Below are 17,123 nucleotides of genomic sequence, written 5' to 3'. Positions count from 1 at the left end.
AGGTGGAGGCGATAAGCGGGGGGGAGACAAGCGGCAATATCGTGATCCCACGGGTGATAAGCCTAACCAACAATCTGATGGAAAGGCTGGTGGATCGCACGGTAATGGAAGTGATAAAAGTGACGAAAATGCGGCAGGGAAGAAGTCAGGGAATAAGAAGCCGAAGGTTAAGAAGTAGATGGCAGATGGCAATGATATATTCATTGCTTCCATCGAAAAGAAGAATGGCAACGCGAGCATCGCATCCGAGAAGCGTCAAACAATCGAAACTTGGTTCGGATAAGGATACATTCAACATAGCGAAATATCAAGATAGATGACTCATTTTTTGTAGGAATGATCTCAGACAAGAACGAGATGGTCAATGGGTGTTTTCGAGTAGGATTGGATTGTTAGAGCGGATGATGCTTCGAGGAGCGGAACTTGAATTGAAGGTGTTGCAATGGAAAGTAGCTATAGCTAGCGCTGAATGTCATACTTTTACCCATACATGCATTGTAATGTTGGTCCTTGTGTTTGTGATTGACTGCGTAGTGAGTGAGTGTTAATGGTTGGATGGGGTGGGATCAGGGAAGATACCTGGGACAATGTAATGGTGAGCATTGGGAGGGTAGTTGTGGTTAGGAGATGGTGCGAAGGCATGATAACGTTTGCTAATGAGCATCACTGGCGAAGCTGCTGTGTGTCGGTGATATATTGATGTAGTTGGAATCGTGAAGTGATAGTGATGCCTCTTTTGAAATCTAAGTTGCAAGATAAGATCAATGGTTCATTAAGTGCGTTATGTATGAAATATTGCTCGGTGTTGAGAGTCTCAGCATGATATGCAGAAGTTATAATTCATTCGGGAAGATGCTGCACGAGGCGAAGAAGTTAACTTCTCGAGAGAATGTGCTTAGGAACCTCTGTCAAGTTGATACAAAAGTGAAAACCCAAGGATTACTCAAGATTCCAGTTTCAAGAGAGCTCTTGATAACTTGTCTTCGTAACGTTTTCGGGATGATTTAATAAGGCTCGCGAGTAAAAAATTATTTATTTTGGTGTCTCCAGACAATCAGGTGATAACTAACTTCTTGACTTCACTTCTTCGAAACTTCACTTCATTCTTCACTCCGCTTACAGCCCACCATAATTGAAATTCACTTTACCTACCTACACCAGGTTAAATTCTCATTCTGCTTAGCGCCGTTCAGGCCGCGAGGCTGAAATGAACATGAAGTAAACTTCTCGTCAAGATTTGTTTATTCCTCCACAACAAACGAAACAAACACAACCACGACTGGAGTACATCATCATCAAGATGTGTATGTTCAGGATCACTACTTATGATGAGTGTTGGGGCCAGTACACTCACTTATTAATTTGCGCCAACGAATCATCCAATAAGAATGAACTTACGTCTCCGCAAGATCGCGTTCTTTCGGCGTTGAAATGTCCAAACTTGAAATCTGAGCATATCAACATCGGAGGTTCGAGATGTAATTGCAAACTCAATCCGCGAGCCTTCGACACTGTTTGTAGCAGGATGTGGGGAGGTGACTTTGTTGGAAGTGTTAACTGTAGCATGAATCCCGGATCTGCAGTAAAATTTCAATTTCGCGGCCGAGAATGGGAGAACTGCTCCAACGTGGATATGCTACTTAGAGGAGGAGATCGCAATGTTCCAGATGGTTACAACCCAAGTGCGCAAGCATGGAATGATAGTGAGTGGGATGGAGACGATAAGCAGGTAGATTGGAGAGACAAAGATTGGGTCATGTTGGCAGAGAAGGGAATGGTTACGTGGCAGAGCCGCAAAACTCGAAAGCCCAGTAATATTCAACATCCGATGATACCAGGAGGTATTCAGCTCCCTGAGGAGACTCAAACTTACGAAAAGGTTCAACTGGAGAAAAACGAAATGTTTTCGACCGAGCACAATTTGTCCAGATCAAAAGGTCAGAAGCTCCCTCCACGGTATAATGCGACAAACCATCATGTTGGCAGTATTGATGATGCTGTAGTTGAGTGGAGGCAATTGAAAGACCAGAAAGAAGCCGCTGCAGATGGTCGTCAGCATTTGCCATCTCGTCCGCCAAGCGTTGGTCTGCCACAACACCAGAGGAAAGCTTCGGCTCCACATATCAACCAAGTTGAATATGGAAGAAAACTAAAAACAAACACCGATCGTCAGAATCAACAAAGCGTGCTGTCATTATTGACTACTACTGCTCGAACCCAACCAATATTTCCAACCGGTCCAAAGGCTATGTCAATTCGAGAGGCAGAGCGACCGCGTAGAGAGAAAAAGAAGAGCCAAGGAGTTCAATCGGGGGTGCAATCGACTGCTGATACGAAAATGCGTTCAGCCATTCCAATTGGGCCGAAATTCATGCCTATTTGGCAGCTGGCTCAAATTCTGAAGGAGAAACAGGGAAAAGAGAAGAAGAATCTTGGAACACCGCCGGGAAATCACCAACAAAGTTTAATAGACCCTGCTACTACTACTGCCATCCGCGAGAATAATATTCACGACCAGGACGCAAGTGAAGCAAGACTAGAAGTCCCTGCTTCCTTGGAAACTTCTTCAGCTCCTGTTGCTGCGGGTGAAAGCTTGCAAGATCAGCGCGAGAGGGGACATGATCAGAAGAGAAACGAATTCTTACAAAATGCGTACACACAACGAGTTGTTTTCCGGGAGGAGAAATCGAAGGATCAAGGACACGAATCTGGTCTGTCTGTTCAGGATAATTTCCAACATCTCAACACGCACATCCCTAGCCGAGAGGATAATGACCCCTCTACCGTTGAGACCATCGAGGTTTTAGGTAAACCATGGAATGGAGTATCGGAATTTGTCGTTTCCCTAGAGTATAACGATACTTTGCCGGAGTCTGATGACAGGAATTTCGGATTGAACAACTACATTCCTTCCGAACAGCCGTTAGAAAAATTACAAATGGCAGACCTTAATGAGGCATCGAACTCTACACCTAAAGGTTTCTATGAAACTTCGCACCAAGCTTCAGTCACACTTGTGGGAAACCCGCAAGTAGCTCCACAAAATGCTCCGGATTCTTCCCGCAGAGATCCGACACCTCTTGAGCTATACCAAGTGGAAACATCTCAAGCGAAATATGCAAGCCCTGAGTCTCATCCTCATTTGAATCCCAGTGAAATCGAACTAGATGCCGAAAGAAGAGCTAAGCAGCATCAGGAAATTGCAGAGCAATCAAGACTCCAAGCTCTTGAGCGGGAACAGAAAACTCAGGATGCTATACAGACTTGGAGACGATCCGATGTCTTTAAAAAAGAACCAAGTTATTCACAGGAAAATTTCCAGAGAAAGGCAATTAGAAAGCTCCAAGAAATTCAAGATCAGTCGAAGATACCAGGCAACCGAAACGAGCAAGATGTTCTCCATGATTTTAGTCAGCTTGACGCTTTTCTACAAGATTTCACGCTTTCTCAGCAAGATACCGCTCGGGAGATGTGGATGGAGGAAAAACACAGGGTTGATAGGAAGTTGGGTAAGTTTTATGGAACCGTTACTACTCGTAACAAAGAGGCCACAGTTAGTCCACGTGTAAGCAACAACGTATTCAAGCAGCCGCGTCAAGAGAAAATCAACGAGGAAAATGATGTTGAAGAGAAATCTGTTGAAGACAAGTCTCTTCCTCAGAATAAAACTTCACCTACGAATAACTCTCACCTCCCGCTGAAATCTGAATTACAGAATCTACTCAAAAAAAGCGGAAGCAAATACTGATGGCAAACATGCTACATGATCAAGACATGAAGGAGAGATTTGTGCAGGATATTCCTTTCCCGCAACAAAACTTGGCCAATGATAGTTGGATTATTGTAGCAAAAATGGTAAATCACCGCTTACAGAAACTCCTCGATCAAATCAGAGCATGCACGGTCATTGAAGGCGTGGAAAGTTATGCTGAGGACGTTGAATATAGTGAAGAGGAGCACCGGTACAAATGACCTTTTTGATTCAGAAGACTGTAAATACTGATATGTTCTACTAGGCAAGTTCAGGAGAAAATACTGACAAAGGTCAATCGAAAGTAGGAACCAAAATACCCCCCGTCGTACTATTCTTGCTTTCGCTAACTATTTAAAGACTTCGCGAGCAACTCAGGAAATTTGAACCTTCAGCAAGAAATCGAGAAGGGAGAAGAACTCGTGGAGCAGAGAAGCAGAAGAATACCAATAATCGCAAATCTTCCAAAGAGGAAAACCAAGATGGTGATGGTGTTGATCTTTTGAATCACACTGGTCGTGCGGAAGTTACAAATAATCAACAGGAAGTGATCAGCACTTCACTTGGAGATCAGGTAATGGGAGATATTACGGATGCTGATGATGAAGCCGATATTGAAGTACAACAAAAGCGAAAGAGAGACGTCCAATACTTTGATTATGCTCCATGTAAGCCTGCCAAGAAGAGGAAGTCTAGCGAAAATAAGCTGGCTGGTGAGAGCGAACAGGCACGCAACCAGAGATTGAGGGATTTGTATTATTCTGGACTCATTGCGAGTATGGAAGATGTCACGGGTCTTGAGAAGGCTGACGCTGCCAAACTACAAGTCGAGAACAAACGAGACCAAGATACGCGAAAGGGTAATTCCCAGTATTCTGATCCAATGATCTTGAAAGATGAGATGTCTAGCAATAATAAACCCCAGACCGAGAACTCTGAACGCAAAATACGGGTAGACATTGACCACGAAGCTCAGGACACAGGCACTGAGAAAATAAACGAGAATATCGTCAGATGTTGTAAAGTTTTCGCTAAATCTGATTGAAAAACAAGCTAACATTTAGAACAGAACCCCCTTTGCCTTTCACCGCTCGTATCAGAAGCAATTCCCGAAACGGCCAAATGAATCACTGCTCGAGTTTCGCGAGAGAAAGCTTGCTGCATACATCGTCAGCGATGAATACAAACAACGTCAATCAGCTGGCTTAGGCACTAGGAGTAGCAACGTGACTAATGATCTAGAACAAGCCAACAGTGATGAGGACCTGTCAGAGTATTTACCATCAGGTGCGTATCTTTCATCCAATCTGACTAAAGAAGAATCATGCAGAGCTTACTAGATATACGATAGGTATGAATCAGTCGAGTTTGAGCAACCAAGTTGGTACGCATGCCATGAATGAGGAGATGACAAATTCAAGACTTCCGCGTCAAGCGAAGAATATGTAGGAAACTAGTCACCTGCCTAATAGACGTTTTGAATATTCGCTAATTAACTTTAAAGTTCTTCTCGAGAAGAATATCTTCGAAAGCAAGACGCCAGAATACTTGAGGAACAGAAGCAACAAGTTGGTAATGATTACCTGAAAACAGAAGGCGGCAGCCGATCGCAAAGCAGAGGTAAGTTCTTTTCCTGTCCATCTTGACTTGTCCCGTATACAATCACGCCGCGTAGTGGTGCATCACTGGAGCCTTTAAACTTAATAACATAGCTGTAGGTAGTTTCAGATCTCAGCAACAACTCCAGTCGTTCGATACAAATTTGTCAGCGGTAGTCCAGCACAATGATGCGGTTATGGCAGGGAGCAATGTTGAGACAGCTATTGATTTGACGTCTGATTGAGAATGGGGGTGAACATTGGCTAGTGGTTTGGGAACAGTACCTTGTACAAGTAATTTCTTTGCGTGGACATCGTCCTTTAGGAAGTCATTCGGTAGTTAGCAGGGTAGTAGGACAAACACTTGTCATTCTAAAATCAAGTGCGCAGCATATTCTTGATTTGTGGACTTAGCAATAGCAATATTTGATACTGCTTGATGTCGATGTGCTTGCAGCGGATCTACTAACGGTGACTATACTAGCTATAGGCTATAAAGAGAAGCTATCGGAAAGCTCTGTTGTTGAATCGCATTAATCACAGCCAGTGGGATTATACGATGCTACAGCCCTTTGGAAGAAACTGGTACTCTATGAAATTTCTGTTATGCTTTTCCAAGATGTGAATAACCTTGCTAAATAACATAAAAGCAACATAATGCTCTAATGCTTTGAAGTCATTTTTCACTATCATGAACTTATCATCCAAAATTTCAACAACCCCATTCACTAATTCCAGCATACAGACTTCTCTGATATCATCTGACTAGATAGTATACAGCAAACCTTTACTGTAGCCAGTGAATAGACAATCATGCCGCTATAGTTCCAGAAAGTTCCTTTGCAATCTCTTGCGCCATAAAAAGGAAAAAATCTTCTCAATTTCCAATTCCTGCACAACAAAGCTTCTTTCGACTTTGTCACAGAAAATTCCCGACTTCATCCATACTAGATATAAACAATAACTGTACATTAAAAAAGTTGTTTTTATCTATCTTTGAGTTCAAGCTAGAGCTTTCAATATAGGGAAAAGTCTTTCAACAACTTTGTTGTTTACTTTTTTGCCCACCTCAGCTTAAACCCCGACTTTTGCAACTCCGTCACATCCACCCTTATTTATTCAGACTCGAGCTTCAAGACTCAATTTATTCTATTACTTGATCGTCAGCCTCATCACATCTCTCAGTCTGCAGCTCTGTCAGGATGTGTGTAGATACTCTCATCACCTACACTGCTTGCAGTTGCAAGATTATGATCAAAACAATTTGTTTTGATCATATTCAGCATACACTCAAGCAAGAAGATAGGAATCCATGTCCTAAGAACGTTCATGGTCTTTACACAATGAGGTAAGCAGAGTGTGCGATTTTACTTTTCTTGGTCTTTCCATTGGTCTGGATTTCCAGATCCTATGAAGTTGCTTTTTTTCTGGTCAAACTTCGGAGCATACAGCATGCACTTCCATCTCTGACATGACTTCGGATCCCCTATTCATCTCTTATGCATGAGTCTTTCATTTAACCCCCTGAATTTCTCACCAAAACAAGAACTAATAAATACGTCTCCTACAGAGCAAACCCCAACCCATGCTTCCTCAAATCAGGTAGTAAACTCGAAGACGGCCGCATTTTTCGACATGGTTCCCACCGCACACGTCACTACTACGAGTTTGAACACGACCCCAATGATCCCAAGAAACGTTGGGAGAGCTGGGAACGTAAGAACCGTGGCAAATCTCGTCAGAGAGCGGATAGCATGGAAGCCAATGTCAGTGCTGGTGAAGATAGGTATGTTCGCCGTTGCACTTTGTGATCCCAAGCCTACCAGCAAAACTTGACTTGTAAAGTTTTGACTGTGACTAACTAGCTTTGTGATAGGATGAAGTTAAATCTTGAGGCTGATGATAACGACAGTCACAAGGAGAGAGAATCTGAGATCAGAGAGTGGCAAGAGGTGACTAAGAACAATAGACCACCCAGAGTGAAGGTTGAGGAGACGGTGACGGAGAAGGAACAGCCTGCTCCCGGTCGAAAGACTGTCAATCATGTTCTTTATGACATGTTTGATCCTCGCAGCGATGATGAATTCTCTGATGATGATTGGAAGCCAGAGCCTAAGTATATCATCCCATTCCCCTATACAAATATCGATCACAAACTAACACAACCTATAGGGTTGAAGTCGACCCAGAAGATACAGTCCCATGGTCCTCCAACAACGCCCGCTCTTTCTCTGACCCTACACGTGCAAGTGGCACCACCACCAACCAAGACGAATATACCTCTCCAAAGTCCCGCGACGACGAAGGAATATTTAACAATCACAACACCAATTTCTTCTACGGCGCCGAGCCCGATCGTCCCGCTACCCCTCACTCACAATTCAACTTCAATCCTCCCTTCACCGGCACACACACCAAATACAATACCGACAAATCAAACTCCAGCCACGGATCCAGCTCTGCACGCACCGACAAGGCCATGGATCTCGGCTCTCCTAGACACCGAGCTCCGATGCCAGAAAAAGACACCACCAAGAAGACATGATCTCTACCGGCCTCGGTATCCCTCCATGCCCGTGGATGCCAATTCCAGCTTCTGGGCTGGCCATCTCAATCAAACAGGTTCGAGTCGTCCTTCTCCGTACTTTCCCAGCCCTTCTACTCTAGCTCCATCTAATGCTGCAGCTGGTGTATTATCTGGCTTCTCCGGAGCTCGTGATGAGAACACTGCGAGCGGAGATGGAGAAATTCGGGGTGTGTATGGTAATTACACTGGTGAAGAGAGTTACGAGAGAGAGAACAAAAAGGCTCGGGTGGAGAGATCGGATGCTAACAATGTCGATTCCGATAATACCACGAGTTCTACCAGAGACAATGGAAGTGGTGGAGTACCCCAAAACGAGAGCGAGAAGCAGAATGTTAATGACATGAACGATGCTGGAGATGACGTCGAGATGGATGAATAAGCTGGCGGTATATTATCTAGAGGAATTTGTTCTGGCTTACGGTAGGTACTTTGAGTCGATGGTATTGCGGGTCTCTGTGCGGTTTTGAGTTGACTCTTCGAGTTTTGATTGATGCGGTTGAGGGATATACCTAGGTATGCAGCTATGAAGACGTTTCAATTGCTACGAAGTTGAGAAACCGGACAGGTAGGTAGGTAGATCTCGAAAACGTTAGCATAGGGTCAGGGATGGTTTGTAAGATAGATAGGAAAGGTTCTGATACTGGTAATGAGATTGTTCATTGCATTAGGTTTTTAATAGCAAATTGTGTTTATTAGCAACGATATGGATCCAGGACAATAGAAATAGCAATGGGATATGATTCTGCAATAGAATGGGGATCAGCAGAGTAGCTCATCGGCGAACGTTCCGCATTCTGTTCCTTCGAGGATAACTCATCTACCATTAGCATCTAGTGAAGTAGTGAAGACTTCTTCACATACCCCAAGTGGGGCTAAGTTATCAGACCAATTTAGTTAGAACCAGAAATTGAAAGTTTCTGGTTATTGGTCCGCAGTCTATACCTCCGAACAGCCCGAGAAGGAAATTCTATAAGTCGATGAGAATTCTCCTCGGGAAACATTATATACATACCTTTCACGATTTCTCATCACATCCATCACAAGTGCACTCGCCCATCTACCAGCAGTAGATGTCCACATTACGATCACCATTACCATTGTACTTCGAGCACTCGGCTGTTTTGATATGTTATTGAATTTTTTAATTCTGTTTTCTTTCTGTATCTATAATGGTTGGCTGTGCACAACCATCTAATTGATGCTCCAGGCATTGTACTCCTTACCCTCCAGGGCTCCTCTCAAATAATTTCTTCTTTTCCAAGGCCGCACGAGAATCTTTGAAGGAAAAAGTTTTGCGCGAGACCTGGATAAGTCATGCATAAATTCACCACCATTATTTAAAACGTCTCTAAACATTATCTGATTGCTGAGTCTATTTCCAGAACCTTATGGAATCTCTTAGAAAAACTAAAGAAAGATCGGATGTATAATTCCTCCAGGTCGTTATCATATTTTCTAATGCGGAGAATAAGCGATTTCGTCGAATGAGGCATAAATAACAAGCGTAGTGGTCGATTGTGGTATGTGATGAAGAAGGGCATTGTCAACCTAAACAGTCGTATGTAACCGAGTGGAAATAGAGACCATCTGGTTTTGACGAACGATAGATAGAGCATTACTCAAGATCTTTTTTATTTTCGAAGGGAAATTTGAGCAGCAGATTTTGATGCCAATGCTTCTTTCAACAACTTGTTTGCAGCTGCCACTTGCTGAGAATCGTCTTTGATACCTTTCAAATTGTCGAGCATTAGACGAATCTTTGCAGTAGGAGTGTGATTGGGACATGCAGGTATCAGCTTCGAGTAAGCAAAATTACAGTCTGGACAAGACTGTACCTGAGGCCGAGATGGACTTGGAAGGATTGGTGGCATTGATGACAAGGAAGTCCGCTGATGTGACGTAGATCCAGGAGGGCGACCTCGTTTACGTTTCACAGGGATCTCTATGGCTGGAATCAGTCGACTAGTTGGACTCGATCTGTTTGAAACACTGAATTCCGAACCAAGTTGGATAGGATCTCTTGCATGTTGACCAGATGATGGGCAAGTGGTGTAGCATTTAGGCGATTCTTTGAAATGTGATGGCGGATATTGTAGATCGGTAACTGGCATAGACATTCTATGAAGATCCTCTACTGGTGTTCTAGACGGCGTTCCTTGATGGAATGATCCCGCGAATCCTGGTACAGTTGCTGGATATGTTGCTTTGTGAAAGCTTTGCTCCGATCGGTTACGTTCCTCTGCTTTCAACAGTCCAACGGCGTAGTTCATGGCCTGTAGTTGACTTTCTGCACTTTCTCGTAGCTGTTGATCAAGTTTTTGTATGTGTGCTGCGTGATCCTCAATAGGAAAATACTTGACACCCGACTTTTTCTCAGCTATTTTGCGTTTCTTGTAAGCCAAGTCACGTTTGGCGCGTTCTGCGTCACGTGGTCTATAAATTCGAAATTGTTGGTCGAAAGCTTCTTGATAGTACTGTAATCTCTGTACCCGCTTTTCAATTCGTTGCACGTAATCCTTGAGTTTTTCGTAGTAACTTTCACTGTTGTCATGAATTGGAAGACTTAGCGGATTGTTGTCCAGATATGCAAAATCATTTTCGAGCTCTTTTACAAAAGGAGTTCCGGCATCTACGAGTTGGTCTCTGATAGAGTTGTCGACTGCCTCGCTTTCGGCTGTTTTGCGTTTCTTATAGGGTGCTCGCTTCCTCGTCTCGCCGTTGGGAGGTTCTTGTTGTCCATGATGCTGGATTGCTGATTTCTGTGGATCTGAAGCCATAGACATTCCTTCAACTTGACGATTTTCTTGCCTATACTTCTCTGGATTGTCCCCGGATGGTCGAACCAGCTCCTCAAGTCTCTTTCTTTCACTGCCGCAAACCAGTCGTAACTTTTTTATTTCGCTACAAAGCGCAACATATCGCGATGTTGGATCTTCTCGCTTCTGTAACTCTGGTTCGCAGTATTGTTTGAGTTCATTGTGACGTTCGATGAGTTTGCTACCCTGATCAAGCCACTCTTCTGATCGTCGTTGGTATTCCTGTAGCTGCCGTGAGTAGTCTAAAGCACGATTATCCTGTGGTGGTACTAATTGATTTCTCGCTTGTACCCAATGTGCGGTGTCTTGCTGCAATTGATGATTTTCTTCCACCAATTGTGGAGAGAGCTCTTGCCAAAATAGTCGAACCTTTTCTTCTTCTTGACTAAACCACCATAGTGGTTGATCGAGAACTTCTCGAATACGCTCTTGCAGATACTTGTATTGATCCTTGATATCGTGCTCATTTTGATTCGATGCTACCAATCCTTGTATATTGTTCCTACAAATTTCGAGGAGATTGTGGCCGATATCAATCCAGTCTTGTATCTGTCGAGTGTTGAAAAAGACGCGCTGGTTGTTAGTGCTCACTTGTTGCCAATTTTCTTGGTCTGTATAAATCTTCTGAAGTGCGATCGCCGGTTCTTGGTCTCCAGTATAGTTATCATCTGCTTATCGTTAGCGGGATTGATAACCCAAATTGTTGATCATTGCAAAGAAACCACGAGAAGAAGTGAGAGATTATAAATAGTGGCTTGAAGAATTCTGTTCCTTGACAGAATCCGGAGTTAGCATTGCAGAATCAAGCAATCCATTGGATGTGGTATTTTGCTTTAAGCTAGAATGCATGAACACTTAAGTGGTTCGATGTGAAACAATGGCTTCATCGGCAGGATTGTCTCGATACTCTTCCAGCGAAGCTCGCTTCTTAACGGCCCCTGAAACGTGCGAATGTGCCACTTTTTGACGACCATCCATAGTGAATGAACACAATGACGATTAGATATCCCTGTTATGCTTCCCATCTTTACCGCGAATTGATTTCACAGAAAGATTCTTGTTGCTAACTGTTGTTGATTCAAGTGCAGAGCTATCTGGCTGAATCTTAGAGCCACGTTCCTGCTTACCAATTTTTTTAGGGGATGGTAACGTGAGAGTGAGTGATCGAAGACGTGGTTTAGCACCTCCTTGAGTGTTCATTTTGCGTTTTGATTCATTGAAAATGGACGTGCGTTTTATACGCCTTTTAGATTCGTACCTTTGACGCCTTGATTGCTCGTTTCCAGTTCTCGGCATTGGCGACTTCATCCGCGTCGGACTCAGCTTCGGACTCCCTCGCAAGCATTTCCGCCAAAACTCGTCATCGCTATCAGATTTTCGAGTCCGGCGACCATCTTTTCGTGGCGGAGCCTTCGGGATCATCCAGATCCATTAGCTCAGGATGTGACTTTTCGTAGTCAAACGGTCTAAGCAGTTAGTAAATGACTCGTTAAACTGTCTAAAATGACTGGCACGTGACTCACCTGTCGGGCGCGGCTTTCCACGGCCAAACGTTTGCTGTTCTTGGCAGCTTCAAGGGCTGCATCTGCCGCACGCTGTTTTAATATAGCATCCAATAATAGCGCCTTTGGAGCAGCCGGTTCGTCTTCTGTGTCTCCGAAATCTTCTACCAATCCACCCTTGTCTTTGATCCACACACGAGCATGTGAGAATTGAGATTCTGCGGTGCCATCATCATTAGTAGTATTCTCGACCTGAGATCGATCGAGGAGTTCGTCAACTGATGCTGGATCGTAGTAAATATCTTTGCTATTGTCGTCAAGAAGAACCGCTTCAGCGCCGTGTCTAAGAATTGCCTCAAGATTGTCTCCTGCATCGTCCTTCACATCTATACTTTCGATAAGAGCTTGATCGAGAGCCATCTTTTTACGACAAACTTGTACGATTTGCTCTTCTGCACTATCTTTAGTCACTAGTTGGAAGACAAGTACCTTTTTCTTTTGGCCGATGCGATGAGCTCGAGAGAGAGCTTGAATATCCTGGTGAGGATTGAAGTCGGGATCCATGATTATAACGGTATCTGCAGTCGCCAAATTAATTCCGACACCACCAGCTCTGGTAGAAAGGAGAAACGCAAAAAGTTCTGAGTTGGGCGCATTGAATGCATCGATGCGCTTTTGCTTCTCAAGCGTACTGACGGTACCGTCTAGACGCTTGAAAGGGAGTTGGAGACCATTCAAAAAGTCTTCAACGAGATCAAGTTGCTTTAAAAAATTGACTGAAGATCAGAACTCTGTGTCCTCGAGCTTGCAGCTTCGGGAGCATGATTTCCAATAATTGAAACTTAGAGGAGGCATCGATTAGATTTCGATGAAGGGCTTCATGACTCAATGAAGTCTCCTCGATAGCAGAACTGTACAAGAAAGGATGACAAAGACATTTACGCAGTTGCATCAAAATGTTGTTCAAATTTCCTCTTTCTGTGGGACGGAGGGCCCTTTCTGATTTTCCGATGATTGATTTGATCAACTCTGGATTCTTTGCTAAGATTGACTTGTAAAGCTGTTTCTGTAGAGAGCTCATAGAGACTGGTATGATTGTCTGTGACATGGGAGGCAGGAACTTCAACACTTGTAACTTGGTACGCCTGAGAAAAAATGGTCGAATGAGCTCATGAAGTTCGGGAAGATTGTCTTTTGTTAGCTCAGCATATTTTTCGTCCAACTCCGCGGCGTCAATAGAGTTATCTAAGAACTGTAGAAGGTTAAAAAGTTCTCGCTTGTTATTCTGCAATGGTGTGCCAGAAAGAAGAACTTGGAATGGTATTTTCAAGGCTTTCAAAGCACCATAGAGAAGATTTTCATCATTCTTCAGTCGTTGGCCCTCGTCTACGATCATGCCAGCCCATTTGACTTTTTTGAAGAAGCCTTTGCTGGAGTCGTCGACTGGTGCCTCGTATGAAGTTACCACGATATCAGCACGGAGATTAGAGCACTCATTGGGATACATTTCATACTTCATGGCCATTTCGCGAGCAGACCTTGCACCATAGTATGCAACGACCCGAAGGCCAGGTGCCCATTTTTTGATTTCTCGACGCCAATTGGGACAAGTCGAGTTTGGTGTAACAACGAGAAAAGGGGAGCACTGGCGCAATGTTAGTGGGGTCAGTCGAGGATTGTTTAGCACTTACCTTTGGTTTATCCTTCACAAGTGACGCGATCAAGGCGACGATTTGAATTGTCTTGCCAAGACCCATCTCATCAGCCAGAATAACATTCTTTTGTTGATGGAAGTTGAACAGTAGCCAGTTTAGGCCTTCCAATTGATGTTTCATCATCTCGCCACCGATCAACGAATCAGGTTGTTTCTTCAGTACAACTTTCTTCTCAAAGTTTAGAGAACGAAATGCATCAATACGCTCCTTTACAGCGCTTGCAGGCGATTGCTTGAGTACTGCCCATAACATATTCGTTGTAAGCTGAGACAAAGTCACTCCAGCGATCAGCTTCATCTGGGGATGGTGGTTCCTCCCAAACAGATTCATCGTAGGTCAATCCTCTAAACTTGACTAGAACCTGGACAACCGTCGTTGATATGAGCCTTGTCGTGTTCCTCGGACTTGGTCTGAAGGACATGTCATATTCGACATCGAAAATAATCTCCATTCGTAGGTATTCCTCCGAAATGGCCTCTTCAATGGTCCATTTTTGGTAACAAATTAGCACCCTCATCTCTACGAATGAAAGCTTTCCCGCATTGTAGCCGGTGCAACACCCCAAACCCAGGATCCAGGCATCCAAGAGCATTGAAAGTAAGACTTATCCTCCCACTTGATGAGATACTCCTTCTCATCTTCGCGATAATCATGGAATACACTGCCTTTCTTATAAGGCTTGGGGTCTAATAGTCTCCATGCAACTAAAGTTTGCATTTTTGCAATAGACCGATAGCACTCCTTGCACTGCCAATCCTTAGTGTATTCTTGTATTCTTTTGAAGCGCGTCTCTTCCGTTTTCTTTGGAATGACCGATTTCTCAGAACGTGATGGTAGATGCTCAAAGTGGAATCCACGCTGGCACCCTCGGCATCGGAATAAAACATTTTCTGGATTGTTGACAAGATCTTCGCGAACATTGTGATTGGGTCATCGCCGTTATTTTCCTCCCTCAACTTCTCTTCCTGCTTCGCGGTTTTCTTTACGGAGAATGCAGCACAGGATGCTCCAGGCTCATTACAGCTACTACAAGCACCAAGTTGAGGGGCGAGAGGATCTTTTTGACGGACAGACCGATACAGCGTCGACACTGCATAACGAAATGTTCGTCGCCAAACTTTAGTGACCATATGTTCCCGACCTGATCGATATCCTAGACAAATTCTATGTATCGACGAGGAGCATCCTTGGCAGTAAATGAGTTCACTTCGTCCTTTGTTAGAATTCTTGCCGGTTCCACCGCAAACATCGCAGTCTTGATCATGAACCAAAGCAAAGGAAGACTTCGCGGATACCGGTCGATAGATCTCTCGAATGCTTATGACTTTAGGTGCGGCCTTTCCAGCTACTTCGTCAGCATAAACCTCTTCGTCGATGTCAACTTCTTCCATGTTCTTGCCAGTTTTGTTTCCACGCCTCGATATGCGAGACGGGAGCTCTGTAGGTAACTTAGAACTATAATCAGATTTAATACCATGGGCTTGTGGCCGTCCACGCTTGTCAGGCTTCGAGGCTCGAGCACTACTTGCGCGTCGTCTCTTAGGTTTAGCATATGCAATTTCGCTTCCTTCAGATTCGACTTGCAAATCACCAGCAAGCTCGTCCTCCTCCTCTTCGTCTTCCATGTAATTGGGCGAGAGTATTTGCTTTTCTGGGAGCAGCAGATCTCGTTGCTGTACGTCCTGATTTTCGAGATCCATGGCCATTTGAAAGAACAGGTCCCGATTCCGAGTCATCCTCGTCCTCCTCATCGTCATCAAATATGGGTCGCGAAGACTGTCGACTTCCAGCACGAGTACTTCGGCGTGCCTTTTCAATTTCAACAGTTGACATGTTGTTCACAAGACGACGCTTTTTCTTTGCATTTTTCGGGAGCCTGTCATCGTCAGAGCTTAGCTGAATGCTGCTGATGTCGACAAAGTTGTTGTAAGTCAGCTGTCGGCGAGTGCGTTTGCCAACTCTGGAAGACATGCTCCGGCTGGAATTTGATGGATCATCACCGTAATCGACTCCGAGGCTTCTCTGCTTCTAAACTCATTCAGAGCATTGTTGCCGTTTGGAAGGTGAGATAACCTGTTGAACGTGATCTATAATTGGTTTAGTCAGAGTTTGAGCTTAAGTGATACCTCTTGGTGTGAAGACTTATGAGATAATATGAAAATCTTCATCAATAGACATACGCGCAGTTTACTGCTGCCACCCACAACGGGAAACACGGATGGCTCCATTGACACTGGAAATAACTGAAGAATTGATGTTTGATTGAAGCAAAGGAGATGATAGAAGGGACAGATGTCTGATAAATCGAGGTTGTTCTCAATAAAAGTATTTTATTGTGGTTAATTGAAGACCAAAGATGGGCATGGCAAACTCAACTACAAGAACTACTTGAAATTTTGCCAATACTAGCAATAATAGGCAAGAGTGAAGTTATCAAACCTGTCAAGCTCCGTGGTGAAGTCAAAGTTGAAGTCAACGATGTAAAGGGTAGAAGTTGTGTAGCAAAATATGTGGCAAAAATTAGGCCACTTAATTTGACCTTCTTCTTTTAGAAGGAGTTCAAATGCTTCAAGGTGGGATGGCCACTTGAATTGTGCGCAAATGTTGGAAAAGCCAAACATTCTGGTGAATTTTGGAAGTGCAATTTGATAGTAGGGTGGTATCACAGTATCTCTCGAGAGCTGGGTGTTTATTTGAAGCAAAAAATCCCAACTTACGTTTTCTTGTCTCTCATCTTCATATTCTACTCGATACAATGTCTCGCCATCCGAACCGTTTATCTCCTTGAGCACCGAATATACTGTGTCGTCTTGATAGGGAACGTATTCCTCGGGGTTCCTGGGTCCCGGAACCATGACGACGATTGTGTTATCTGCGTCTTCTTTTGCGCCTTCCACTTGTTCCTCGGACTTATCTTCGACATCCATGGCAGTCTCATCTCCGTCCTCATCTAGATTGTCATTTCTTTCAATCGAATCTTGGACAGACTCTCCACTCTGATGCGCCAATGCAGAAACGGGATTTCGATTTGGGTTTGGAGTGGGCTGACGAGAATTTCGAGGCTTTAATAACTCGACCGAATCTATTTCCGACTCATCACTATCAGCAACGCGGCTGGGTTGAGCCATATTGCTCGCAGATTTGCAGGAATCGT

The 17,123-nt window shown here is 44.0% G+C and overlaps 6 protein-coding genes across 6 annotated transcripts; 3 read left to right on the top strand and 3 right to left on the bottom strand.

The window, feature by feature from the left end:
- Positions 1-1,300: 1,300 nt before the first annotated feature.
- On the top strand, positions 1,301-3,748 carry EAF02_006122 (uncharacterized protein; the record flags this gene model as incomplete). Its single annotated transcript, XM_038902170.1, has 1 exon — positions 1,301-3,748. The coding sequence occupies one exon, from the start codon at positions 1,301-1,303 to the stop codon at positions 3,746-3,748; it is 2,448 nt and encodes an 815-aa protein (XP_038758387.1).
- A 26-nt stretch (positions 3,749-3,774) lies between these two features.
- On the top strand, positions 3,775-5,594 carry EAF02_006121 (uncharacterized protein; the record flags this gene model as incomplete). The annotated part of the gene is made up of 7 exons (XM_038902169.1): positions 3,775-3,962; positions 4,017-4,055; positions 4,112-4,760; positions 4,816-5,038; positions 5,103-5,196; positions 5,256-5,371; positions 5,470-5,594. 7 exons carry the CDS (start codon positions 3,775-3,777, stop codon positions 5,592-5,594), a joined length of 1,434 nt encoding a protein of 477 aa, XP_038758386.1.
- A 957-nt stretch (positions 5,595-6,551) lies between these two features.
- On the top strand, positions 6,552-7,894 carry EAF02_006120 (uncharacterized protein; the record flags this gene model as incomplete). Its single annotated transcript, XM_038902168.1, has 4 exons — positions 6,552-6,697; positions 6,920-7,135; positions 7,226-7,465; positions 7,522-7,894. 4 exons carry the CDS (start codon positions 6,552-6,554, stop codon positions 7,892-7,894), a joined length of 975 nt encoding a protein of 324 aa, XP_038758385.1.
- A 1,673-nt stretch (positions 7,895-9,567) lies between these two features.
- On the bottom strand, positions 9,568-11,952 carry EAF02_006119 (uncharacterized protein; the record flags this gene model as incomplete). Its single annotated transcript, XM_038902167.1, has 2 exons — positions 9,568-11,420; positions 11,784-11,952. 2 exons carry the CDS (start codon positions 11,950-11,952, stop codon positions 9,568-9,570), a joined length of 2,022 nt encoding a protein of 673 aa, XP_038758384.1.
- Positions 11,953-12,218: 266 nt separating this feature from the next.
- EAF02_006118 (uncharacterized protein) lies at positions 12,219-14,221 on the bottom strand (the record flags this gene model as incomplete). Its single annotated transcript, XM_038902166.1, has 3 exons — positions 12,219-13,030; positions 13,197-13,899; positions 13,946-14,221. The coding sequence occupies 3 exons, from the start codon at positions 14,219-14,221 to the stop codon at positions 12,219-12,221; spliced, it is 1,791 nt and encodes a 596-aa protein (XP_038758383.1).
- Positions 14,222-14,673: 452 nt separating this feature from the next.
- EAF02_006117 (uncharacterized protein) lies at positions 14,674-17,097 on the bottom strand (the record flags this gene model as incomplete). Its single annotated transcript, XM_038902165.1, has 5 exons — positions 14,674-15,587; positions 15,649-15,845; positions 15,929-16,056; positions 16,150-16,212; positions 16,687-17,097. The coding sequence occupies 5 exons, from the start codon at positions 17,095-17,097 to the stop codon at positions 14,674-14,676; spliced, it is 1,713 nt and encodes a 570-aa protein (XP_038758382.1).
- Positions 17,098-17,123: the final 26 nt, after the last annotated feature.

This window comes from Botrytis sinoallii (genome assembly GCF_014898435.1).
Source record: "Botrytis sinoallii strain Bc 23 chromosome Unknown BSIN_009, whole genome shotgun sequence".
Classification (NCBI taxonomy): Eukaryota; Fungi; Ascomycota; class Leotiomycetes; order Helotiales; family Sclerotiniaceae; genus Botrytis; species Botrytis sinoallii.
Note: the sequence above shows the minus strand (reverse complement) of the source record. Positions and strands in the feature narration are given on the sequence as shown.